At 52.3% G+C, this 27,294-nt stretch overlaps 1 protein-coding gene across 1 annotated transcript; it reads right to left on the reverse strand.

Moving 5' to 3' along the window:
• Positions 1–287: 287 nt before the first annotated feature.
• On the reverse strand, positions 288–13,247 carry FAM32A (family with sequence similarity 32 member A). Its single transcript, XM_048499053.1, has 4 exons — positions 13,168–13,247; positions 3,731–3,875; positions 3,503–3,556; positions 288–733 (listed from the first exon to the last, which is right to left on the reverse strand). The coding sequence occupies exons 1-4, from the start codon at positions 13,245–13,247 to the stop codon at positions 665–667; spliced, it is 348 nt and encodes a 115-aa protein (XP_048355010.1). The 3' UTR covers positions 288–664.
• Positions 13,248–27,294: the final 14,047 nt, after the last annotated feature.

Here is a 27,294-nt window from a genome sequence, read left to right on the forward strand (position 1 = left end):
CTGTATTGTATATGCTTTTTAATCCGTTTTTATTACTGTTGTACTGTTGTCTATGCCAATAAAGGCTTGCTTCTTAAAATATGCTGGCGCAAGGGGCAAATTCACAGGCAGAATGAGCATTTACACGTGCCATGAAACTGCACCCCCAGTGAAACAATGTCACTAGAGAAAATCCATGCATATGACTTTGTATTTCAGAAAAGAAAGTCTGTACAAACAGTATAAATTATACTGAAATAGTTACATTGTGTAAAAAAAACAACAACAATGCAGCAAAGACGCTGAAATGGAGATGAAGAATCAATACTTATTTAATCTTCTCACTTTCTTCCCAAAAGCAAAAGCCAAACATTTTGTAGTTGAAGACAATTACACTTGGATACATTAAGAATATAGCTGCAAAGAGTGTTTCAAACATACAAGTTACACCATAGACTTTTTGTAGACCGCAGACATTATGTTTCTTTAAAAATCCCATGAGATCATCAGTGCACTCCATGCATAGTTGCTCCAGTCGAAGCCCAATGAAATGAATGGCCTGAGACTGAAGTAACTCTCCTTGGGAGCGTGTGCAGCCAAAACAGCTGGAGGAAGAGCGTGTGCATCCACAAACACATCAGCTCGCTTTTCTTTATCCCTCCAGAAGCCAGACGATGAAAGACCCTCATTTAGTCCAGCTGACTTTGGGGATGTCATAATGCTCCGTCAGAGTGTCCAGATGCCTGTTAAAGTCCTACATTGGGTGAAAAAAATAATAATGAATGAGGAATAGGAAATGCAACTGAGGGCCAGATGATTTACTTTTCTAACAGACTGATCACTTACAGGGCTACTTTAATACTGCTTTGTGCCAGAACGTTCAAATGTAGACTCCATGCTCACTTGTCAAAGTTTAGCTTCGTCTGGTCCCTGGCAACCAATCACACAACGTGTGATTGGTGTTTGGAATATGCTGCCACAGGAGGTGAATATGCTGCCACAACGTGTGATTGGTGTTTGGAATATGCTGCCACAGGAGGTGGTGATGGCTACTAACCTGGATAGCTTTAAAAAGGGCTTGGACAGATTTATGGAGGAGAAGTCGATTTATGGCTACCAATCTTGATCCTCCTTGATCTCAGATTGCAAATGCCTTAGCAGACCAGGTGCTCGGGAGCAGCAGCAGCAGAAGGCCATTGCTTTCACCTCCTGCAGGTGAGCTCCCAAAGGCACCTGGTGGGCCACTGCGAGTAGCAGAGTGCTGGACTGGATGGACTCTGGTCTGATCCAGCAGGCTAGTTCTTATGTTCTTCTTATGTTCTTCACCTTTACCCTACTGTCCTGTTTGCTTCCAAATACCACCCTACAGAAATCACGTCAAAGTAGAATTTTGGAGAGAAACGCAGACTGCACCAGAGTCCTTAACATTCTGGTGATTTACAGAAAATGTTCCAACTCGCATCTTCCCATTTCAGACCAGTGGCCCATCCAAGTCCAGCATCTTGTTTCACAAGGCAGGTGCTGCTACAAGACAGCATGAAAGGCCATAGAACAGTGGTGGCGAACCTATGGCACGGGTGCCAGAGGTGGCACTCAAATCCCTCTCTGTGGGCACGAGCAAACAGAGTCGCCCCCCCCCCTCCATCTAGGCTGGCCTGGGCCACTGGGCTCGATTATTAGCATTTAACCTAAGACCTAGTTTTGGGGAAGCAGTGTAGACAACCCTGTTAAGCGCTGTTAAACCCCACTGATTTTTATGTGAAGAACTAAAGCGTGATCCTTTGCCTGGGAGTAAGCTTGGTTGCTGGCAATGGGGCTTCCCTCTGAGTAAACTCTCCTAGGGTTGTGATTCACCCGTTGGAAATGTTGCACGGTTGCTTCAAAACAAAGCCACTAACTACCACCAAGCTTACTCCCGAGTAACGCACGCCTCGGAGCCAACCGTTTTTTCTAAACTAAAACTTCAGTATTTGGGTTAAATTGCCGTGTTGGCACTTTGCGATCAATAAGTGGGTTTTGGGTTGCAGTTTGGGCACTCAGTCTCGAAAAGGTTCGCCATCACTGCCATAGAAGCCCTAGCCTTTCTTTGTTGTGGTTCCCCAACACTGACAATCAGATGGTTACTGCTTTGAAACATGGAGGTTCTAATTAAGTTAACATGTCTAATAACCATCGAGGGATACCTTTCAAGACTTTGTCTAATTCCTCTTTAAGCTAGTGGTCCTCAATGAAACCGATGGCAGTGAATTCCAGAGTTAGTTTTTGTTCTGAATCTACTACCTATCAACTTCATTGAGAGCAGCAGTGGCGTAGGGGGTTAAGAGCTCATGTATCTAATCTGGAGGAACCGGGTTTGATTCCCCGCTCTGCCGCCTGAGCTGTGGAGGCTTCTCTGGGGAATTCAGATTAGCCTGGGCACTCCCCCACACACCAGCTGGGTGACCTTGGGCTAGTCACAGCTTCTCAGAGCTCTCTCAGCCCCACCTACCTCACAGGGGGTTTGTTGTGAGGGGGGAAGGGCAAGGAGATTGTCAGCCCCTTTGAATCCCCTGCAGGAGAGAAAGGAGGGATATAAATCCAAACTCTTCCTCTTCTTCTTCATTGGGTTCAAGTTCTAGTACTATGGGAAGGAAGAAAAGTACTCACGCGCTATAATGATCTCCAATCTCATAATAGTTCTGATCATCCTTTCCCACCCTAACTGAACTAACAAATATGTTTTAATGATATGCTAATACTGTCTTTCAAATGCAGATGCTTCACAGAGCTAAACACAGTGTTTTCCCCCTCAATTCCTAGCACATAATTTATCTTCTTCATTGCTGTCATTCACTACGCTGGCATTTTTTGCCATGACCCGAGGATCTCTTTGCCAGACGGTCCCTGCCAGTTCAGATCCCGCTAGTGAGAATTAAAGTGAGAATTTTCCTCCTAATTTGCGCCATGTTACACATATAACTGTAGATCAGACCTGGGTATTATACGGTCCGCGGGCCACATCCGGCCCTCGTTACCGCGTTGGGGAGAGTTTAGCTTTTGAAAGTCTCCGGCAGAAGGCCGGTTGCCTTGGCTGCCGGCTTCTGGGCGGGCTTTCAAAAGCTCTCGCCTCTTTGCCTTGCTGGGGAGTTTAGGAGTTTTGAAAGCCCCGCAGAAGCCGGTTGCCTTGGCTGCCGGCTTCTGCGGGGCTTTCAAAAGCGCCTCGCCCCCCTGCCTTTTGGCCCGGCCCTCCACAATATTTTCTGTTTCTTATGCGGCCCCATGGAAAAAATAATTGCCCACCCCTGCTGTAGATGGTTTTCATGTTTCCCACTGGCCCAGTATGAAGATATCTTTTTGGAGGCCTCCGTAATCTACTGTGATTTGCACCACCTTGTACAATCTGATGTCATCTGGGCTGACAAGCAGAACAGAACAGCACAAAAACAGCAATGGGTGCTCCCTTAAACCTGCTGCAGAAGGTCCCCTCCCATCCCGGATGTGGTCAGACTGCACCTGTCCTCATACTTGGCAAGCAGCATCTCACCTCGACTCTCTGTTTGTGGGTTTTGGAGGCTTTCTTCAGAATCCGTTCCATTTGCTGCAGGGCAAAAGAGATTTCCAGTTACGTCTGTTTCATCAAGGCCTATGCTGATTTAAGTTCACATTTCATGGCTTGAAAGCAAAAAAAAAAAGGGGTGGAAAAGTCTTGCTAGTTCCATCAACTGTCCCACCTAGTCCCTGCCACTTATTTCAAAACCCTCTCCACGCCTACCCGCTTCTCCTGCATCTTCTCATAGGCTAGCTGTGCTGGAGTCCGCTTGTCCAGAGTTCGCTTTTTCTCCTCCTCCTCCTCCTGGTTTTTGCTGCTCACAATCTGATCCACAATTTTGCTTTTATCTTTGTCCTTTTTCTTCTTCCTGCAAAAAGACAAGCTGTATTACATTTGCTGGCCAAATCAAATCCTGTGCCATTTGTACTCAAGCCCACAAAATTGAGAAAATGATCCCTGCTTTTCTCTAAAAAGAACAAGTCATTTACATTTCATTATATGCTGGATCTGGGGGGAGATGAGAGATGGCAATTTGATTGCTCACAGCAAAGTCAGAGGGCTGGTCCTTACCTTTAAGGCTCTGAACACCTTGGTGATAACAGATAACCTTTAATGGCATAGTACAAAGATTTAAAATAAAGGCTCCATGGCTAATTCTACTCCCGTTTGACTTCCGGTGCGATTTCCGGCGGAGCAAGACGCTCCGTGAACGGTCGGAGTGTCGGGGTTTCGGCAAGCCCCAACTTTGAGCAGTAGCTTGAAGATTGTGGGCTCTCATATAAGCTCAGGTATAAAGAGCTTATCGAAGGGCAGCTGGCAGGTCGGACTTTTTGCGGGACGGCAGGAACGCTCGGGCGGGGCAAAGAACGGCGCGGCGGCTCCGGAGCTCCGGACGGACGCGGCGTCGCGTAAGAACTCTCCCCGCTCCGAAGGGGGCTTGGCTGTGACGACTGGCGTGGTGAGTCCCGGTGGCAGTGGGGCAGCTACAGGTCCAGAGTCCTGTCTAGCCTGGCGTTGAGGGGCAAAGCTCCGCAAGAGCCTGTTTAACCTCTGGATATCTCCCAGCTGAAACCGAGGCCATTAGGCCTAACTCCGCTTGTAAACGCATTGCTGCGAGGAAATTAGAATGATGCCGGTGATATTAAAGGAAAAAAGCCTGTTTTACCTATTAAAGAACTGAGACTTGCTTGACTATAAGTGCATTACAAATATAAGGAGTAGCTCTAAACTTGAAAAGATCCTGCATAGCCCCTGTGTGCCTGACGGAATTACATCTTTACAAATTGGGGGAGGCAGAGGAAAAGCATGACTCCCAAGGAAGAATAATAGAAATCAACTCGGTGGGACAGGGTCAGTCAATAAGCCAAGTGAGCACTCCGGATAAGCTGAATATTAATGAAATGATGGCTAAATTGGACTTGATTACAAACACTATCATGGAGACTAATGACAAAGTTAAGAAGATAGAAGAGGATTTATCAGGTATAAAAGTGGAAGTTAAAAAATTGGGACTTTAGAACATGGAATAAACCAGCTGATGGATAGTGTCAAGCATATGGATGATAAATTAGAAGAACTGGACGGTAGAGTTGAAAGACTGGAAAAGGAGAAGGAATCATATATATTAGATAACTTATGGTTAGAAATGAAATACAAAGAGAGATTCCTAAGATTCAGAAAACTTCCAGTACATGTTACATATATTCAACTGCTAGAATGGTGGAAATATTGGCAGAATTTACTGGCAGAATGGCAAAAGATGTTGAACTGGAGATTGATGAGACTTATAGGGTAAATTCCAAAATTGCGAAAGAGAAAAACCTTCCTCGGGATGTGATTGTGACATTGATGAGAAAAGCATTTAGAAATGAAATTTTGCATAGGCATTATGATGGGAGACTGAAAGTGGATGGGAAAGAAATCATTATTCTGAAGGAAATACCCAGTAAAATCTTGAATGCTAGAAAAGAATATGCGGAGCTAACAGCCACTCTACAGAAAAAGAGTATTTATTATAAGTGGGAATTCCCAGAAGGACTGTCATTCCAGTTTAAGGGAGGTAGAAAAGTTGTGGCTAGTAAAGTAGAAGCAGTTGATTTCTTGAAGAAATTTAAAAAAGAATTAAAGTAGATAAGATCTTATTCTATTTTCTTACCTGAGAAAACTCCTGTTAAGGACCTAGCTTTTTCTTTATCTTATCTCCCCTTTATAGGTATCTAGGAGTAGAGCTCTAGAAGGGCTTGTGTTTGTGTTGATTTTTAATTATACTTAGGTTGTATTTCAATTATATAATAAAGTATGAATATTCTCGTGTGGAATGTGAATGGCTTAAACAGCCCAATGAAAAGGAAAAAAGTATTTAATTATTTGTTAAAACAGGATGCGCAAATTGTATGCATTCAAGAGACTCATATACTGGTGGAAGAATAATCGGTACTATTAAAAACCTGTTCAAAACTAGGAATGGATTTTGTAGCTGCTAGAAATAAGTGGGAAGAGGGCAGGTGTGGTGGATGTATATTAAGGAAAAGTATAAGCTTCCAATTTAGTTTCTGTGAGAAGATTTAGTAATGATCGCTTTTGTTAGTGAGTACTATTATCAATGGTTTAAATATATTGACTGTAGGAATTTATGCTCCCAATACGGGGGGAAATGAATTTTTTAGTGAAATATTTTTGAAAGTTTCAGAATATTTATTACAATATGATGGTTTTCTGTTACCGGGTGGATATGAAATGGGCATAAACGTGGATGCAGACAAATACTATGGGGGTACACCTGCAACCTCCAATGAGCAGGGGAAACTGCCTAAACATTTTTTTGAGGGGGTAGAAATGTTAGAGCTTATTGGTGTTTGGCGTTATAAACACCCCAGAGAGAAAGATTTTACTTTCTGTTCATCTAGGTTTAATATGGGTTCTAGAATTGATATGATTTTGGTATCACCTGTATTGATGAAGTGGATATATGCGCTATGGTGTAATTCATGCAAGTATTATTTCTTGTGGATCATAAACCAATTTCTTTAAAGATAAAACCAAAATAATAGGAAACAAGAATTCTAGATGGTCATTAGATAGTAGTTTACTTTTGGATGAATGCGGCTACGAATTGACAAAGATAAAGATTAGAGAATTTTTTGTACTTAATTCTGAAGAGGTTTACCCGAGAAATTTGATCTGGGACTCCTTTAAGGCTTATATAAGGGGGATTCTAATTAGTCATAGGTTTAGGATAAGAAAAGGAAAAAATGCTGATCTACTAAATATAGAAAGGCAAATAAAAGAAAAAGAACAAGAACTGATTAAAACTCAAAATAAAAATAAAGTACAGGAGACTATTGCTTTATTAAAATATCAATTTGAAATTCTACTTACTACTGATGTATATAAAAAAGAATATGTTAGAAAAAGACAAATTTTTGAACAAGCGGACAAGCCTAATAGATGGTTTGCATGGAGATTAAGAGAGAAAAGAGCGGAAAAGTGGATTCCGAAAATTAAAGTAAAGGATCAGATCGTTATAGATAATGAACTGATCAAAGATGAATTTCTTAAATACTATTCTTTATTATACCAAAAGAAGGATCAGTTGGTTAATAAGGAAGAATATAATAAGTTATTAGATCTATTTGCCATGGACCCAATAGATGAAAAACTTAGGGAATCTCTGAATAGGAAAATTAGTAAGGAGGAGATATATGGAGTAATTAAAAAACTTAAGTTAAATAAAACCCCGGGTCCGGATGGTATTTCCAATCTGTTCTACAAGAAGTTCTGTGATGAACTATTAGACTTTTTGGTTAAAATGTTTAATGATATACACATTCAGGGAATCCCAGACACATGGAAGGGGGCTAATATTTCGCTTATTCCAAAGGAGGACAAAGATAGAACTGATGTCGCTAATTACAGACCTATATCCCTTACCAATTCAGATTACAAAATTTTTGTTACAATATTAGCAAATAGATTAAAAGAAGTTCTTTCGGAGGTTATACCACAAGATCAATCTGGTTTCCTTCCCAAGCGCCACATGAATGAAAATACTAGAGTTATTATCAATATACTTGAATATTTTGAAAATCATCCGGATAAGCAACTAGCGCTTTTATTTCTGGATATGCAAAAAGCATTTGACAGTTTAGATTGGCATTTAATTAAGATAGTCTTACAGAAGAGACAATTTGGTCTGAAATTTATAAACTGGATAGAAAAAATTTACTTGGAACAACATGCAAGGATAATTGTGAATGGGGAGAGGACAAGTGAGTGCCAGATACAATGTGGCACACGCCAAGGGTGTCCTCTCTCCCTGTTATTATTTATTTTAGTTTTTGAGTTACTCATTGATAAAATCAGAAAGACCCCAAATATAGAAGGGGTTAAAATCAAAAAAGAATGTTATAAAATTAGGGCTTTTGCGGATGACCTTGTTTTGATTTTGGAAGATCCACTTAAGAGTTTGGGTTATGTAAAATTAATTTTGGACCAATTTAACTTAATATCTGGTTTGAAAGTTAACAAACAGAAGACCCAGATATTGGTTAAAAATATGGATGTTCGAGATAAGAAAAGTTTAGAAGAAAAATGGGGAGGAAAAATCACATCTAAAATAAAATATTTGGGAATAAACTTAACATCGACGAATCTAAATCTTTTTGAAAATAATTATGAGGTTGTATGGAAGAAGATCAAGAAAGATCTAGATAGGTGGTCTAAGCTTCAATTAACTTTATTAGGGAAAATAACAGCACTTAAAATGAATGTAGTTCCAAGATTATTATTTCTTTTTCAGCATTTACCCATAATAAAAACGGATAAACCATTCAAGATTTGGCAAAAAGATCTGCTTAAATTTCTATGGGGTGGAAAAAAACCGAGGGTCCGTTACAAAACACTCTCTGATTCCAAGAGTCGAGGGGGCATTGCAGCCCCAAATTTAAAAATATATTATGATGCAAGTTGCATTGTCTGGTTAAAGGAATGGTTCACATTGAACAATAATAATCTTTTAACAGTAGAGGGAGCGGATTTGAGATTTGGTATACACGCTTACCTATGGTACCAAAAAGAAAAAGTTAACAAGCAATTTCTACACCACCCATTTAGATATGCTACTTATAGAATTTGGCAGAAGTACAGGAAACTTCTATTTAGATGTACTCCCATGTGGCTTTCTCCTCATGAAGCCTTACTGAATAAAAATATATTAGATAAAGGATGGATTAAATATTCTGATTTATTGAAAAAAGATCAGAGGAATAATGAAATTATGTACAAATTTAAAACTATTGAAGAACTGAAAGAGGAGGGTCAACTTAGGTTGGTGGGTATACCATCAACTATACGACATTCTTTCTCAAAAGAACCTAAGCCGCTCTGGACACATGGAGAAGTAGATAAATTAGAAATGAATTCAATCAATGTGCCGTTTACAGTTAATTAAAAAAAATTTATACTCTGTGTTTAGAATTAGAGCTGGAGGCGGAGCTTGTAAAAGACTACATGGTTAAATGGGCTCAGGATTTGGGCCACCCAATATTATTAGAAGATTGGGAGAGAACCCAAACAAGGCAGTTTGGGTGGGAATTTAATGATAGTAATTATATAAAAGAGAATTTTTATAAAATTAGATATAGGTGGTATATTACGCCGACCCAAATAGCTAAAATTACGAAGAAACCTGCGCTTTGTTGGAAATGTGACTCTGAAAATGGCTCTTTTTTTCATCAATGGTGGGCCTGCAAAAAAATTAAGAGGTTTTGGACACAAATTCATATTGAGGTACAGAATATGCTTAAAATAAAAATAAAGTGTTCCCCAGAACTATATCTGCTGGGGATGTGTAATAGCATTACGGATATGGGTAAAAGGAAAACATTTCAGTATTTAGCAACAGCAGCTAGAATAGTTCTGGCAAAAAAATTGGAAAAGTCCAATTATTCCATCAATATTTGATTGGAACATGAAGATGTTAGAATTGATTAAGATAAAGAGCATTGTTGCCAGTGACAGGGAGGTGTTGTAGCTTGAAGAAAATTATAACACCAAAAGTCAATGGGAACAATGGAAAATGTATTTAAATAAAAAATACCATATCCAAAGCATGGTATTTAGTTAAAGTTATTAAATTAAAAATAGAGTACGCACAGAAGGAAGTACAATTAAAGAATAATGAATAGAATTGTTGAAGTTTTGTTAGAATGTTTTTTTTCTTTCTTTCTTCTACTATTTTTTTTCCTTTCTTGGATGTTTGATTAATCTTCATTAATTACTAACTTGTATGATATGAAGATGTACTAGCTATGTATAATTAATTACAATTCTGTGTTATTGGATTGTTTGTATTATTCTTCATTTCTCTTTCTATAATAAAGCATTTTTTAAAAAAAGATTTAAAATAAAGTACCAAAAATATTTACAAGACAAAATACAAAGAAAATTAAGATAAAACGCAGCATTCAGACTCGTATTAAGGAGCACGAAAGACATGGTCAGTTTAACCATCCTGAAAAATCTGCAGTAGCAGAACATGCTCTAAACAAAACTGGACATAATGTTTTATTTGAAAACACTGAAATTCTGGACAATTCGGAAGGTTTGTTTGTTTGTTTATTGATTGATTGTTCCACTTTTATACCGCCCTCCCCCGGAGGGCTCTGTATGTTTAGAAAAAATAACAGAAAAAGTGAATAAATAAAACATATATAAAATTAAAAGCAGCGTTCAATTTCTATAACCAATTAAAATACAGATGGCATCCAGCTATTAAAAACTCCTCCAAGAGGGAACAGCGGGCCTTAGTTGTTTCCGGGCACCCTATCAGCAGCTGGACTCTCCAAAAGCCCGGCGGAATAACTCAGTCTTACAGGCCCTGTGGAATTCGTTAAGGTCCCGCAGGGCCCAGACAGCTGGAGGGAGAGCAATCCACCAGGCAGGGGCCAGGGCTGTAAACGCCCTGGCCCTAGTGGAGGCCAGCCACATCATAGAGGGGGCGGGGATCACCAGCAAATTGGCCTCTGCTGAGCGCAGAGACCGACGTGGGACATATGGGGCCAGACGGTCTCGTAGGTAAGAGGGTCCCAGACCGCGTAAGGCCTTAAAGATTAACACCAATACTATTGTCCATGAAGGTTACTATTTCAGACTACACAGGGAGACCACTGAAATCCACAAGCACCAAGATAGTTTAAGAATTAACAGAACCTGGCTTCCAGTACTTAAAAACACCAGAATCAAAGGCCAATGCCATACTAGGTTCATGGACAATGGATTCCACCCAGATACAGGGTTTGCATTCACTAAGACTGTTGCTGCTGCAGGGAATGAAAATGTGAATCTCTCCCTGGACGGAAAACCCCCACCCGCATTACAATGCAGTCAACCACACCTTTGCATAGCAAGTTCCACCCAAACACTTACTGATTGGTGCCCACTCTGGGACATGGACAATATATACCGGTGGTGGCGAACCTATGGCACAGGTGCCAGAGGTGGCACTCGGAGCCCTCTCTATGGGCACGCACACACAGAGTTCATCATGTGGGAGGCAGAAAATCACACACACACACACACACACACATCTAGGCTGGCCTAGGCCACTGAGCACAACATGTATGCACCACGGTGAGAAGGAGGACTCGGCTGGCAGGCCTGGCGCCTGTGCTCCGGGTGGCTGCTGCCCGGGGGGAGGGGGGCACAGAGGAGGCAGAGATGCTAGAGAGGCAAACTTTTACATTAAATGTTTTAAGGGCCACAGGAAGAAATTGGTGACCCTTTCTGTGAAAGAAACGCAAGATAGTGTTGGTATTTTTACTGTTGGCAACTATTCTGTTCTTGTGTGAAACACTGCGTCCTCCCATACTATCCAGTCAGACAGTTAAGATCCACCTCTCTAGTACTACTCTCTGTGCCACCACCTTCACAGGTGAGGCAGGCTGTCAACTGGAGACTGGGGATTTTCTGTGGTGCCCTTTGGAACTCTTGAGGCTCGCCTGGCACCTACTTTAGACTCTTTTAGGTTCCGGGATAAAATATGCATTGAAGTAGGATTTTAATTAGGGGTTTGATCTTATTCGCTTTTAAAATAGTCTGCTTCTGACTTATGGATAATTTTTATACTACTTGTTTAATGGCATATGTTTTTAATGGCTTGTTGCCATACTGTGTTTTTTAATTGGCAGCTACTTCGAGAAGGATTCTCTCTCTCACTGGAGACCACTGAAGATTTTATTACTTACTAGTGGAGCCCAGCCACGCTTTGCTGTGGCAATTGCCCTTCTCATCACAGTCTGCAACCCACACAGATGTCCATGCAGGGCTAATGATCCGCAGCATAGCCTTTTGGGGTGGTCAAATGGAATCCCTCTTTCCCTTTTCAATGCACATGTTACATGGTGCCGTCTTCTGGTTTCTTTTTAGCAAGGTAACCCTTTCCATTCCACAACAGAGTGCTAATCCCACTCCGTCCATGAGGGTTGGTTGGATACACATGTCCCAGCTTGGGGAAGGCAGAACTGGGGCAAGGAGGCTATCCCAGGCGGCAGGAGGTAGGGTGGCGCCTAGATCGAGGCCAGCTCTCTGGGTTCTTAAAGGGCCATGTGCAAAAGAAGCGGAGCCAGTAGTGTTGGTCTCGCCCCCACCCCGCAGGATTTCTTAGAAGGAAAGGGCAGGAACTGCAGCCTGCTTCTTAGTAAAGAGAGAGCTGTGGCTAATAAGGGGTGAGGAAGTGGGTAAGTAGTGAAGCTGGCGGGAGGAAGGGCATGGGAGGTGTGTGAGGGGATGAGCTGGATGTGTATGAAAGTATGTGCGGTTATGCGGTAGCAGTGTGTGAGATTACAGAGAGTGAGGAAGTTACCCGCGCGGTGAGGGGGGGGGGAACCCCAACTGACGTCCCACGCGACAAAGTGTGTGGCGTGTTTCACTTCCAGTCGTGTGGCTACCTAACAGTGTTACTCTATTTACTGTTTCAATTGCTCACCTCTGCCCATCTGAATGGACATCCTCCCAAGGCAAGCCCTCAGCCCCAAGCCCTCCTCAGGCTACAGACATGCAGGCTGCACTACTCATTGTAAGGGTGACAGTTAAACACAACCAGCCCCATGTCCGGGTAAAGTGCCAGGAAAAAGACGTTTTACCTGGCTCCAGGCTGGACCCTCGGCGATCTGAAGGTCCGATGACCTGCCCGCAACAGGAAGGAACGTCATGTGAAAATGTGGGGGCCATCCAGCCGTTTCTGAGGTTCGGGAGTGACTAACAAAGTCACTGTTTGCATTTTTTTTTTTTATGGCATATATAGATTTCACTGGAAATGCAGCCTTTCTGGGCCAAACTGGCAGGCGAGGCGCGGGGTGGGAGAGGTCTCTGCACCCAGGGCAATTCCCCGGCCAGAGCCAGACCTCGCCTGGCAGCTTCGCCTCTCGGCAAGGCGCCGCCCGCAGGGGACCCTCCCGCATCATGCTGGCCGCTTGTAGCACGCCCAAGCGGGACGGTAGCCCCCCCGTAGCGGGACTGGTGCAGGCGGGCTGCTTCGCTGCTCGTCTGCATCTCGGCGCAGGTCTGCCGTCGCCCGCCACACGCCGCTCCCCCCCCCCGCCCCACTGCAGCGGCCGGGGCAGGGAGAAGAGCCGGCTGGCCAGGACTGGTGGGCTACCTACCGCTTGCCTGGGGCGGCCACGCCAGCCCTGCTTTTCAGCCGTAAGGGCCCCGTCTGCAATTCCGCCTCGTATTCTGCCATGGCCGCAGTACCGTGTTCTTCCGGCCAAGCAAATGCTTCCGGGTCGACCACTAGGGGCTACTGACCTCGAAACCGGGAAGTTGAGCTACATTTGGCAAGTGAGCTACACCCCCGTGGCTGACTTCGGCTGTGGCAGCCTGCGCAACGGCTGGTGCCGTGAAGCGCTTGGAGGGCGGGGCCACCCAAGCAGGGCTGGGGGGAAGGGGTGCCAACTTCTCCCGGCGTGGCTGCCCCCCACGGACCCCTGGCCCCATGGCCACCTCCAGGGACGCTGGTTGCAGAGGCTGCTGCTGATGCGAGCTGTGGCGGGTGACGACGGCTTCCTCCTGCGGACCCCACCAGTCACTCGGGATAACCTTTAACAATTAGATCACTGGCATGTTTAGCTCCGCTCCCGCCAAACGCTGGGCCTCCCAACTCCCACCCTAAGACTTTCAGGGGTTGAATCACTGGGGTGCTGGAGTGGTTTCCGGGCTGTGTGGTTGTGAATTCCAGCAGCAGTCTCTCCCATCGCTCTCTGCCTGGCTCCCGTGGCTGGAGTAATCTTCATCTTCCATCTGGATCCTCTGAAGATGCCAGCCACAGATGCAGGCTAAACGTCAGGAGAGAATGCTATGAACACGGCCATGTAGCAAAGTCTGAAACCACACAAGCACCCCAACTTAAGAGCTGGACATTTGTTGTGTGGAAGAGATCTTTGGTGGTCCCCCCACATTGCTCCTTCTGCTGTGTCTAGGGTTGGTCGTGCTAAGCTTTCCCCTGCCTGCACCTCCAGAAAAAGAGAATTTGGTGGCAGGAGAGGACTCAAACCTGCCCTGGGGTATCTTCCTTAAACAGCATCCTCCGGGCTACACCAGGGTGCTATATTTCCCTTTGTCCCCCCGTGACTAGGTGTGATCCATAAGCAGGTAGTAGCAATGTGACACATCAGTGTGATGTGTCTACTTCAGCACAAGCAAGCATTGGCTTTCTCTGCCTGTCACGGGGCCATTATTTTTATTTATTTATTTATTTATTTATTCAATTTATATACTGCCTATGAGGGAGGCAACCTCATGCGCCTTATTGGGGATGTTTTCTGTTGCAAATGTCCCCTCTACAAAGCAGGCATGAGATACTGAGTAGAAGCACTGGTGCCACACACACAGGTCTTACAACTGAGCTACTTGCATATTATTGTAAAATCATTCAGTGGGTTTTGAGTTTGTTTTGGTAAACAAGTGGAACATTTAACTAGGAATCCATACACAAGAGCAGACTGTGACACAAATCTAGCTTCTGAGTGCTTTTAACTATTGAGTGGTTCAGAGAATTCCAGCCACTGGAACATATATTTTAACATCTCTTTGTCTGTTCTTGTCTCAAAACTGGCATACTTGGAAAGCACAGGCTCTCATGTTGATCTGAACACCCCATCGGGCAGAGAAGGCAAACTCAACAAGAGAGAGACCTAATTTCTCTATTTAGTACACAAGAAGGTCAGGGTATACAAATTTCATGGCATGTGGGCAAACAAGAAAAAAGTCACCAGCTCCAGTTTTTTTCCTCCATGCACCCATCCTCCCCGATGAACACTCTGTGCAAGGTCCATTCCAAACAGTGGCTGTTCCATTATATAGGTGCTAAAGCAAGTCCCCATGCTTTGCATATGACAGCATTCTGCAGTTTTCCTTTAAAAAAAATAGATTTATTTCTTTGTATTGGAGCGCACTGTGCAACTTCTACAATGGGAATGTTTAGAACAACTGGCAAAGAGCACACCAGGAGTAGACAAAGGTGCCTTTTTTGTGCAAGGGAAACTTGAGCCTTTGTGACCCCCCCTCCCTGAAATGAAGGCACGGGTCTGTTATTTAAAAAAACAACAACAGTGCTTTAGAGCTAACTGTACAATTAAGTCCCTATATAAACTTGTGTCCCACACCCTTAGAACAGATTGTCAGATTTCTAAGTGGAAACCATTTAGAATTCTTCCGATCGTGAAACGCCTTCTAGTAGGTGGTTCAAGAGTTCACAAAATTTGCTTCTAGATGATCATTTGATCTAAGTCTCTCTCCCCAATGCCCAGCATATTTTCCACTCCAGACAGAAGCCATGAGAAGACAGCCTACTGTCTAGTTCACAAGAATCAGTCAAGAAAAAGAAACCGCCTTCTCAAATCTCCCTCCTAATAGGCACAAGGATTGCATTGCAGGGGGGTCAGAGACAGAGGGACAAACCCTGCAAGCAAAGAGCATCTCCAAGAAGTCGAGTCAGTCCTGGCATGCTATAAGCGGCACCCCCCCTCAGAGAAGGGCACATCGGAGAAAATGCTGCTTTTCCTTCTGTAGCTCCGGGCAAATGATCTTTACACCCTGGCTGCAGCCTTGAGGGCTGTTGCCTTCCCCTAAACAGGCAAACAAATAACCGGAATTAGGGGAGGATGCCCGTAGGGCCTGGTGGTAGAGCATCTGCTTGGCATGGGAAAGGCCCCAGGTTCAACTCTCCTCGACCAGCCCTCCAATGAAAAGAATCAGGCAGGGTGTAAAAGGCCTCTGCCTGAGAACCTGGAGAGCAGCGGCCTGTCTTAAGTAGACACATAATGACCTGGATAAGCCATAGGAACTGGATTCCGTTGTGAGGTGGCTTCAGGTGTTACTGGAAAAATACATACAAGAAACTTGTCTTGTTCTTCTCCTTGGGTTTCTCATGGGAGTCTCTTCATATGCTTACCGCCAATGGAAATTTACCTATCATCTAAAGATCAGACTGTACTGACCAGGGAATACCAATCTTCTCCTGAGTGCTGCACAAAGCTCCTGTTCCTCTCTATACTTTGGGATCACACCCCCTAAATCTAGCCCTGCTGTATACTTAGAACAGCTTGTTAACTATAAGTGCAGATGGGTCATGACCAGAGCAAGGTAAATCCCATTCCCCCCTCTGTCTATCTTCAAGGTCGTTTCCTTAACATCCCACAAAGTGAGCGTTGTTGTCGGCACTGTCCCAACGGCTTAAGGGACTCAGTCCCTCACATCCTGCTTCTTTTACTGTCTCGAGGTATAATGATATTAGAACCGATCTGGGGAGCTTTACTACCTCTAGAATTTATGTTTCTCTCTAGACAAACTAAAAATGTCTAAGCTATTGAACAGCCCTAATGTAGAAATTTCTGGAAGCAGTTGTTACATTTTTAATTCATGTTCTACATGATACATAACAGTGATCCTGTTCTTGTAGTCTAAAATGTATGGTACTTTTGGTTTATGCCTAATAAAGGTTTTTGGATTGGAAACTTATTCTTGTTTTCCTCTACAGTTTATGCATTGCTTGCTTCCAAGTCAGCCTATTTATCTTCTCAGCCACAACCAGCGCTCTGGATTTTGGGTGCATTAACGTGGCTTCTTTGTTGGGGCTGGAAGGAAGGGTCACCAGCTTCCCAGCAGGCTGGGAAGAACTTTTTTAACCAATCCTACAATTGATCACCTGTTCAGAGCTGCTCCAACAAACTTCAAGTGGGTGAATCTATCAATTGTTGTGCCTTGGAAGAGGACAAGGCACCCACTTCTAACTTCTAAACTGGACTCCTGTAAGATTTCTCCTCCTCAGTGGCAGAGTCTGGACTCCCATGCCTAAGTTCCCCGGTTCGATTCCTCCGACTCTCTGGTTGAAAGGTCTCTGGTTGCAGGTGTTGGAAGAGAATCTTGCTCAGCCTGAGATCTTGCAGGGGACATTGCTAGTCAGAGCAGACAGTTCTTGGCCTGCCACAGGCCAAGTGGTCTGACTCCAAATATGGCAATTTTACTTATTCATAATGGTGCCTGGCCATGATAACCTTGGCACATCTGTCTGTAAACAGGGGCTTCGTTGCCAGTAGTGAACTCTACCAGTTTCTTGTCCATCTTTGCTTTGATGTCTCTTGTAAGAGTAAAAAACTCTAAAATTAAAAAAAAAACACAATTAACATGCTGATAGGGAAATGTGCTGTTGCTAGGGGCTCTCTCCTCCATTGCTGCTGACCCTCTCCAGAGCATCTCTACATGTGTTCTGCAAGCTGGCCTAGAGTACATGCAGAAACAAATAAAAGAAGAAAGGTATGTTTGTCAGTCCCTAAATGGATCTAGTTGCCATGACAATACAATCATTATCGCCTTTTAGAAAGATTGTACAAGAAGGGTTTTAGATTTCTATACCTCTGCCCTTCTCTCCTGTTAAGTATAAGCATTTTATTGTCATTGTGCATGCAATAACTAAATTTACAGCAGCATTCCTCGATGCACACAATTTCAGACTCATACCCCATCCTCGCTTTCCCCTTCCTCCACCCATCCCTACACAGCCCCTAAACATTATCAACATCGAAGTCAGAGTTTAGTATAGCCACAGCTCTAGAGTAGAAGGTTCTGTTTCTAAGCCTCTTTGTCCTAGTTTTGATAGACTCTGTATCGGCTCCTGTCGGATGGTACACAGTTCAGAGAGTCTCAAAGCAGCTTAGAATCATGGAAGGGACCCTAAAGGCTATCCAATCCAACCCCCTGCCATGCAGGAACAGACTAGCCTTGGTTTAAAAAAACCTCCAGAGGAGACTCCCTACACTCTGAGGAAGTGCTTCTAATTGTCAAACAGCCTCTAGTTGTCAGGAAATTCCTCCTAATGTTTAGATGGAATCTCTTTTCCTGCACTTTGAACTCCATTAGTCCTTGTCGCAGTCTCTGGAGCAGAAGAAAAACAAGCTTGCTCCCTCTTCAACATGACATCCCTCCAAATATTATTTAAACATGGCTATTATGTCACCCCTTAACCTTCTCTTTGCCCAACTAAACATCCCTAGCTCCCTAAGTCTCTCCTCGGCAAGGGTATGGATTCCAGGACCTCAAGCCATTTTGCTCGCCTCCCCCACTCCATGTTCCAGCGTGTCACACAGTCCTCCTTGAATTGGGCGCTTGCCCAGCTTACAAACTCCCTTCCCCTCCTCTCCGCACAACAGACACCAAAAAGCTGGGAGATCAGAAAGGGATGTTGGCGCCTCACTGGATTCAACTTTGCCTTACTGCACTACTAAGGAGTTTGTTTTGGAGCACTGTACTTCCACTGTTGGACAGAGAAGTTTATTCTTTGAATACAACTCAAGTCACTGGAGACTGAAATGAAAAGTTGGCTAAGTGCGCCTTGCTTTGCATAAGAACATAAGAACAAAGCCAGCTGGATCAGAACAGAGTCCATCTTAATCCAGCTCTCTGCTACTCGCAGTGGCCCACCAGGGTGCCTTTTGGGGAGCTCACATGCAGGAGGTGAAAGCAATGGCCGGTCTCTGCGGGCTGTTGCCTCCCGATCACCTGAGTCCTGTTAAGGCATTTGCAATCTCAGATCAAAGGAGGATCAAGATTGGTGAGCCATAAATCGACTTCTCCTCCATAAATCTGTCCAAGCCCCTTTTAAAGCTATCCAGGTGGAGTGTGCCATCACCACCTCCCCTGTGGCAGCATATTCCAAACACCAATCACACGCCATGCGTTGAAGAAGTGTTTCCTTTCTATCAGTCCTAATTGTGAGAATGAGAGAAAATTTCTCTCTGTCAACATTTTCTACCCCATGCATAATTTTTATAGGACTTCAATCATATCCCCCCCCCTCCCAGCCGTCTCCTCTCCAAACTAAAGAGTCCCAAACGCTGCAGCCTCTCCTCATAGGGAAGGTGCTCCAGTCCCTCAAGCATCCAAGCTGAAAGGGCAGGAAACAAAGCTCCACAAACACACAGGCTCTCCTGTCATACTGGGGAGAAAGAGCTAGGCTATCTCAAGCGCCGATGGGCTAGAATAACCAACAGCTCCTAGTTGGCTAGTGATGAGATTGCTCTCCTCTGGCTTTGTGCAAGAGCCTCCCTAATTCAAGAAGATCTCCCATTTGCACCCAGGAGGAAAGCAATTCACTGTCGGGTGGAATTAGTTCTGCAAGGGCCTCCCTTCTTTCTAAGCAAAGAAGAAAGGAATGCAGGGAGTCACTGTTGGGGAAAACCCACCTCAGCACATAGACAAAGAAGTTAACACTTACGTTCTCTATATTAATGTTTGCTCAGACTGGATTCTCCATGAACTTAATTCCAAAACTAAGGGCCAGCTGAACAAAAAAGAAGGAAAGATCACACACAATGTGGACACAATCACAGTTGGGCATGGGGTGGACATTTTTAATTTCATTTATTCGATTTATAAGTTGCCCTCCCCCCAAAGGGTCTGCTATAAATGTGAAGGGGCATGGTCCATAAATGTGAAAATGCCCGGCCCTGCCCAGTCAAGAGCAGCTACAACTGCACGGGGAAATTTCAACGTTGCAGCAATCTCCAAAGTCAGCTAACCTGCATTGCTTATTGTCAGAAGGGGTGTCTTTAAAAAGATAATGTGTGGACGTTATTTTGTTTTAGGAATGTCTTAATTGTGACCCATGAATTAGATGATGTGAAGGGAAAATGCTGTTCACAGAAGTTGCTCCCTTCATTTGATGCAGCTCTTTGCAGGGCCTTGTAAGATTGATTGATTGATTTTATTTTATTTATTATTAGATTTAATATAATTTCGCTATCCCAGAAGGGCTCAAGTGATTGCACCAAAACATCATGTATAAAAAACATCAAATATAAAAAACATAAATACAATATAAACAGCAATTTTAAAAGCTAAAACAGTGCCCCCCCAAGCGAAATCCTTACATGACCCTCCTAAAAAGAAATAGGAGGAGAGAATAAATGGGTCCACGACAATGTTAGGGACTCATAGAAAGCAGGGGAGGGTGCTGGGGCACCTTTCAGCTGCTGGTCTCTCCAAAGGCTCCAGTCTGGAACAACTCAGTCTTTACAGGCCCTGCAGAATCCTCTCAAGGTCCCGCGAGGGTCTGGACAGCTAGGCGGGAGAGCAGTTCACTACCATAGCCGGGCGCTTGTGAGCCGTAAAGCGTTATGGGTCTGCAGTGGAGGCCAAGCCGCATCATCGAGGGGCCAGGGACTCCTCCAGGTCCACATTTGCCTCTGCTGAGGCCCTTGGAGGCCGAGCTAGGAACATATGTGGGGTAACAAGGTCCCGAAGGTATGAGGGGTCCCAGGTCAGCATAAGGCCTTAAAGGTCAACACCCACATGGAGTTATTCTGTTGAGGCAGTGGTGGTTTACCATCCCACTAGCTCCCCCGCTCCTTTCTCCACCTTGTTTCCCCTCCCTATTTCCCACCTTATGAGAGCAGAAATATATCCCATTCTTTGTTCTGAGTGTTTCTGAAGTTGCCATCTGAGATGCGAATGAATCTTCTGAATTAGGAGGCTCTTTGCACATAGCCAGAGTGGGAGAGCTTCATCACTAACCAACTAGAACTGTTGGCGATTCTATCGCATCAGCACAGATAGCCTAGCTCAGGGGTCTGCAACCTTAAGGCTGTTGCCCCGCGATCACCTGGACTGTTAAGGCATTTGCAATCTCAGATCAAAGAGGATCAAGATTGGCAGCCATAAATCCGACTTCTCCTCCATCAATCTGTCCAAGCCCCTTTTAAAGCTATCCAGGTTAGTGGCCATCACCACCCCCCCCCTGTGGCAAGGCACATTCCAAACACCAATCACATCGCTATGTGAAGAAGTGTTTCCTTTTATTAGTCCTAATTCTTCCCCCCAGCATGTGGCCATCCCAGTCACCAAAAAATTAGTCTCCAGATCATCCCTACCTTCTCTCTTTGATCTCTGGACACTTGTCATTTGGATTCATATCACATTTGTTTCCAAGGATCATTTTTTCCACATCTGGAGAAGCATGCTACAAAGAAGGCGGTACATCGTAAGAAAGCAACACACTTCACAACCTGCACTCGGGTTTTGTTCTGAAATGGGGACTGCTGTAGTTCAGAAGTTGTAGTTAATAATGACAGATTTATTTGAATGTTATGTGAATTTACCTTTACAGAGTACCCATATGAAGCCAATATAAATCATATCTACAAATTGGGAGGCTGATGAAGCCATCGAAAAATGCTGGATTAGCTTAAATGCTGCTTCCTCCTTGTGTTTAAAATAAGTTGGTTCTATTCCTGTGCATAATTTTGGACTTATTACTGAATAATGCATAGAACATTTACCTGTGTGGATTTATATAAAACGCTTTGATGAACTAATATGGACTGGAATATATATTTATGCATATACATTGCTTTCGTGATTGATTGGATACTTACCGTATAGAAGTTGGAACTGATGGGAGAGTAACAACTAAAATTACCTGAATTAATATGGATGACCCTGAATTTACCTTGTTCTAATTTGTTAAAAAATAAGTTGAACGTACCCTTTGGATGTTGTTAACAAGAAACGCATTGTGTTTATAACTAATGAAATATAAAAATATATGAACAATGATATAAACTCATGTATATATATATAATGCATATGAAAAAATTAGTTACAGCCAGAGTGCAACAGTAGTTGTGGTCCCATTACTAATACTTACTGCTTCCACCCTCTCTTTATGTGAGACTGTTGTAGTTTGCCATCCAAGAAAAGTCCAACACAAATTTTGGCTGCCCTAAGACCTTGGAGAAGACTATCTGGAAAATTCCCACCACATTTCAATCAAGCAATGCTACCCAATTCAGACAAATGTATTTTTAATAACATTTATTAGCTAATCTTCTCCCTTTGAAGAATTCAAGGCAGCTTATATTATAAATAAAACATTTGTAAGAAACACAAATATATATATAAATAAAACTACAATTCTACAAATCCATTAAAAGTCAAAACGTAAAAACTCCAATTAACAATTGCCAATAAATCAAAACCAAATCAGTCAAATGCAATCCCAATAACACCGCTTTCATCTCCCCTCTGAAGACTTCAACAGGCTGTGGCCCCCCCTTCTGACTTCTAAAGTCCAGCTTGATAAGACCAGTGGAGTGACCATCCAGCCCAGCATCCTGTCTCACAGTGGCTAAACCAGGCTGCCCTGGAGGGAACGTAATAGAGGCCACGGCCTTCTCTTCTGCTGCCTCCCTGTCACTGGAATTTGGAGGCTAAATCTACTTCTGAACTAGGGAGGGCTCCTTTAGTCACTCTCGGCCAGGTGCCATTGGTACTCCATCTCTCTGTCTAATCCAGACCTTGACATTATACCGGCTGCATGGGCCACATCCTGCTCCACCTGATGACCGCGGACTGGCTCAGCAGGCCAGACCTGGCTCTGGCCATTTAAGAAAACCTATTTAGAACTCAAGGCTGCTCATTCTTCCGCTTAACCTCCCCCTTCCCCCCTCACCCTACACTGCGCTAGAAAGGGCCTCCCTCTTGAGAAAGGCTAATTCCCCTCGCTCAGTGGCTTCAGTGGTTTCCCATGCCTCCCTTGAAAGCCCCGCAGAAGCCGGTTGCCCTTTGGCTGCCGGCTTCTGCGGGGCTTTCAAAAGCGCCTCGCCCCCCTGCCTTCCCCCCCCCCCCCCCAAGCCCTCCCCCCCCCCCCCCCACCCCCCCCCCCCCCCCCCCCCCCCCCCCCCCACCCCCCCCCCCCCCCCCCCCCCCCCCCCCCCCCCCCCCCCCCCCCCCCACCCAACCCCCCCCCCCACCACCCCCTCCCCCCACCCCCCCCCCCCCCCACCCCCCCCCCCCCCCGCCCCCCCCCCACCCTCCCCCCCCCCCCCCCCACCCCCCCCCCCCCCCACCCCCTTCCCCCCCCACCCCCCCCCCCCCCCACCCCCCCCCCCCCCCACCCCCCCCCCCCCCCACCCCCCCCCCCCCCCACCCCCCCCCCCCCCCACCCCCCCCCCCCCCCACCCCCCCCCCCCCCCACCCCCCCCCCCCCCCACCCCCCCCCCCCCCCACCCCCCCCCCCCCCCACCCCCCCCCCCCCCCACCCCCCCCCCCCCCCACCCCCCCCCCCCCCCACCCCCCCCCCCCCCCACCCCCCCCCCCCCCCACCCCCCCCCCCCCCCACCCCCCCCCCCCCCCACCCCCCCCCCCCCCCACCCCCCCCCCCCCCCACCCCCCCCCCCCCCCACCCCCCCCCCCCCCCACCCCCCCCCCCCCCCACCCCCCCCCCCCCCCACCCCCCCCCCCCCCCACCCCCCCCCCCCCCCACCCCCCCCCCCCCCCACCCCCCCCCCCCCCCACCCCCCCCCCCCCCCACCCCCCCCCCCCCCCACCCCCCCCCCCCCCCACCCCCCCCCCCCCCCACCCCCCCCCCCCCCCACCCCCCCCCCCCCCCACCCCCCCCCCCCCCCACCCCCCCCCCCCCCCACCCCCCCCCCCCCCCACCCCCCCCCCCCCCCACCCCCCCCCCCCCCCACCCCCCCCCCCCCCCACCCCCCCCCCCCCCCACCCCCCCCCCCCCCCACCCCCCCCCCCCCCCACCCCCCCCCCCCCCCACCCCCCCCCCCCCCCACCCCCCCCCCCCCCCACCCCCCCCCCCCCCCACCCCCCCCCCCCCCCACCCCCCCCCCCCCCCACCCCCCCCCCCCCCCACCCCCCCCCCCCCCCACCCCCCCCCCCCCCCACCCCCCCCCCCCCCCACCCCCCCCCCCCCCCACCCCCCCCCCCCCCCACCCCCCCCCCCCCCCACCCCCCCCCCCCCCCACCCCCCCCCCCCCCCACCCCCCCCCCCCCCCACCCCCCCCCCCCCCCACCCCCCCCCCCCCCCACCCCCCCCCCCCCCCACCCCCCCCCCCCCCCACCCCCCCCCCCCCCCACCCCCCCCCCCCCCCACCCCCCCCCCCCCCCACCCCCCCCCCCCCCCACCCCCCCCCCCCCCCACCCCCCCCCCCCCCCACCCCCCCCCCCCCCCACCCCCCCCCCCCCCCACCCCCCCCCCCCCCCACCCCCCCCCCCCCCCACCCCCCCCCCCCCCCACCCCCCCCCCCCCCCACCCCCCCCCCCCCCCACCCCCCCCCCCCCCCACCCCCCCCCCCCCCCACCCCCCCCCCCCCCCACCCCCCCCCCCCCCCACCCCCCCCCCCCCCCACCCCCCCCCCCCCCCACCCCCCCCCCCCCCCACCCCCCCCCCCCCCCACCCCCCCCCCCCCCCACCCCCCCCCCCCCCCACCCCCCCCCCCCCCCACCCCCCCCCCCCCCCACCCCCCCCCCCCCCCACCCCCCCCCCCCCCCACCCCCCCCCCCCCCCACCCCCCCCCCCCCCCACCCCCCCCCCCCCCCACCCCCCCCCCCCCCCACCCCCCCCCCCCCCCACCCCCCCCCCCCCCCACCCCCCCCCCCCCCCACCCCCCCCCCCCCCCACCCCCCCCCCCCCCCACCCCCCCCCCCCCCCACCCCCCCCCCCCCCCACCCCCCCCCCCCCCCACCCCCCCCCCCCCCCACCCCCCCCCCCCCCCACCCCCCCCCCCCCCCACCCCCCCCCCCCCCCACCCCCCCCCCCCCCCACCCCCCCCCCCCCCCACCCCCCCCCCCCCCCACCCCCCCCCCCCCCCACCCCCCCCCCCCCCCACCCCCCCCCCCCCCCACCCCCCCCCCCCCCCACCCCCCCCCCCCCCCACCCCCCCCCCCCCCCACCCCCCCCCCCCCCCACCCCCCCCCCCCCCCACCCCCCCCCCCCCCCACCCCCCCCCCCCCCCACCCCCCCCCCCCCCCACCCCCCCCCCCCCCCACCCCCCCCCCCCCCCACCCCCCCCCCCCCCCACCCCCCCCCCCCCCCACCCCCCCCCCCCCCCACCCCCCCCCCCCCCCACCCCCCCCCCCCCCCACCCCCCCCCCCCCCCACCCCCCCCCCCCCCCACCCCCCCCCCCCCCCACCCCCCCCCCCCCCCACCCCCCCCCCCCCCCACCCCCCCCCCCCCCCACCCCCCCCCCCCCCCACCCCCCCCCCCCCCCACCCCCCCCCCCCCCCACCCCCCCCCCCCCCCACCCCCCCCCCCCCCCACCCCCCCCCCCCCCCACCCCCCCCCCCCCCCACCCCCCCCCCCCCCCACCCCCCCCCCCCCCCACCCCCCCCCCCCCCCACCCCCCCCCCCCCCCACCCCCCCCCCCCCCCACCCCCCCCCCCCCCCACCCCCCCCCCCCCCCACCCCCCCCCCCCCCCACCCCCCCCCCCCCCCACCCCCCCCCCCCCCCACCCCCCCCCCCCCCCACCCCCCCCCCCCCCCACCCCCCCCCCCCCCCACCCCCCCCCCCCCCCACCCCCCCCCCCCCCCACCCCCCCCCCCCCCCACCCCCCCCCCCCCCCACCCCCCCCCCCCCCCACCCCCCCCCCCCCCCACCCCCCCCCCCCCCCACCCCCCCCCCCCCCCACCCCCCCCCCCCCCCACCCCCCCCCCCCCCCACCCCCCCCCCCCCCCACCCCCCCCCCCCCCCACCCCCCCCCCCCCCCACCCCCCCCCCCCCCCACCCCCCCCCCCCCCCACCCCCCCCCCCCCCCACCCCCCCCCCCCCCCACCCCCCCCCCCCCCCACCCCCCCCCCCCCCCACCCCCCCCCCCCCCCACCCCCCCCCCCCCCCACCCCCCCCCCCCCCCACCCCCCCCCCCCCCCACCCCCCCCCCCCCCCACCCCCCCCCCCCCCCACCCCCCCCCCCCCCCACCCCCCCCCCCCCCCACCCCCCCCCCCCCCCACCCCCCCCCCCCCCCACCCCCCCCCCCCCCCACCCCCCCCCCCCCCCACCCCCCCCCCCCCCCACCCCCCCCCCCCCCCACCCCCCCCCCCCCCCACCCCCCCCCCCCCCCACCCCCCCCCCCCCCCACCCCCCCCCCCCCCCACCCCCCCCCCCCCCCACCCCCCCCCCCCCCCACCCCCCCCCCCCCCCACCCCCCCCCCCCCCCACCCCCCCCCCCCCCCACCCCCCCCCCCCCCCACCCCCCCCCCCCCCCACCCCCCCCCCCCCCCACCCCCCCCCCCCCCCACCCCCCCCCCCCCCCACCCCCCCCCCCCCCCACCCCCCCCCCCCCCCACCCCCCCCCCCCCCCACCCCCCCCCCCCCCCACCCCCCCCCCCCCCCACCCCCCCCCCCCCCCACCCCCCCCCCCCCCCACCCCCCCCCCCCCCCACCCCCCCCCCCCCCCACCCCCCCCCCCCCCCACCCCCCCCCCCCCCCACCCCCCCCCCCCCCCACCCCCCCCCCCCCCCACCCCCCCCCCCCCCCACCCCCCCCCCCCCCCACCCCCCCCCCCCCCCACCCCCCCCCCCCCCCACCCCCCCCCCCCCCCACCCCCCCCCCCCCCCACCCCCCCCCCCCCCCACCCCCCCCCCCCCCCACCCCCCCCCCCCCCCACCCCCCCCCCCCCCCACCCCCCCCCCCCCCCACCCCCCCCCCCCCCCACCCCCCCCCCCCCCCACCCCCCCCCCCCCCCACCCCCCCCCCCCCCCACCCCCCCCCCCCCCCACCCCCCCCCCCCCCCACCCCCCCCCCCCCCCACCCCCCCCCCCCCCCACCCCCCCCCCCCCCCACCCCCCCCCCCCCCCACCCCCCCCCCCCCCCACCCCCCCCCCCCCCCACCCCCCCCCCCCCCCACCCCCCCCCCCCCCCACCCCCCCCCCCCCCCACCCCCCCCCCCCCCCACCCCCCCCCCCCCCCACCCCCCCCCCCCCCCACCCCCCCCCCCCCCCACCCCCCCCCCCCCCCACCCCCCCCCCCCCCCACCCCCCCCCCCCCCCACCCCCCCCCCCCCCCACCCCCCCCCCCCCCCACCCCCCCCCCCCCCCACCCCCCCCCCCCCCCACCCCCCCCCCCCCCCACCCCCCCCCCCCCCCACCCCCCCCCCCCCCCACCCCCCCCCCCCCCCACCCCCCCCCCCCCCCACCCCCCCCCCCCCCCACCCCCCCCCCCCCCCACCCCCCCCCCCCCCCACCCCCCCCCCCCCCCACCCCCCCCCCCCCCCACCCCCCCCCCCCCCCACCCCCCCCCCCCCCCACCCCCCCCCCCCCCCACCCCCCCCCCCCCCCACCCCCCCCCCCCCCCACCCCCCCCCCCCCCCACCCCCCCCCCCCCCCACCCCCCCCCCCCCCCACCCCCCCCCCCCCCCACCCCCCCCCCCCCCCACCCCCCCCCCCCCCCACCCCCCCCCCCCCCCACCCCCCCCCCCCCCCACCCCCCCCCCCCCCCACCCCCC

The sequence above is a fragment of the Sphaerodactylus townsendi genome, linkage group LG05 (genome assembly GCF_021028975.2).
Source record: "Sphaerodactylus townsendi isolate TG3544 linkage group LG05, MPM_Stown_v2.3, whole genome shotgun sequence".
NCBI lineage: Eukaryota > Metazoa > Chordata > Lepidosauria > Squamata > Sphaerodactylidae > Sphaerodactylus > Sphaerodactylus townsendi.

Bases quoted from the DNA above. Each gene is read 5' to 3' on its own strand.
- FAM32A (XM_048499053.1), bottom strand. From the start codon at position 13,247: ATGGCAGAATACGAGGCGGAATTGCAGACGGGGCCCTTACGGCTGAAA. The intron at 3,876-13,167 runs GTAGGTAGCCCA...GTCTTTTTGCAG, and splicing joins GTGGCCGCCCCAGGCAAGCG to GAAGAAGAAAAAGGACAAAG. The intron at 734-3,502 runs GTGAGATGCTGC...CACCCAATGTAG, and splicing joins CCCACAAACAGAGAGTCGAG to GACTTTAACAGGCATCTGGA.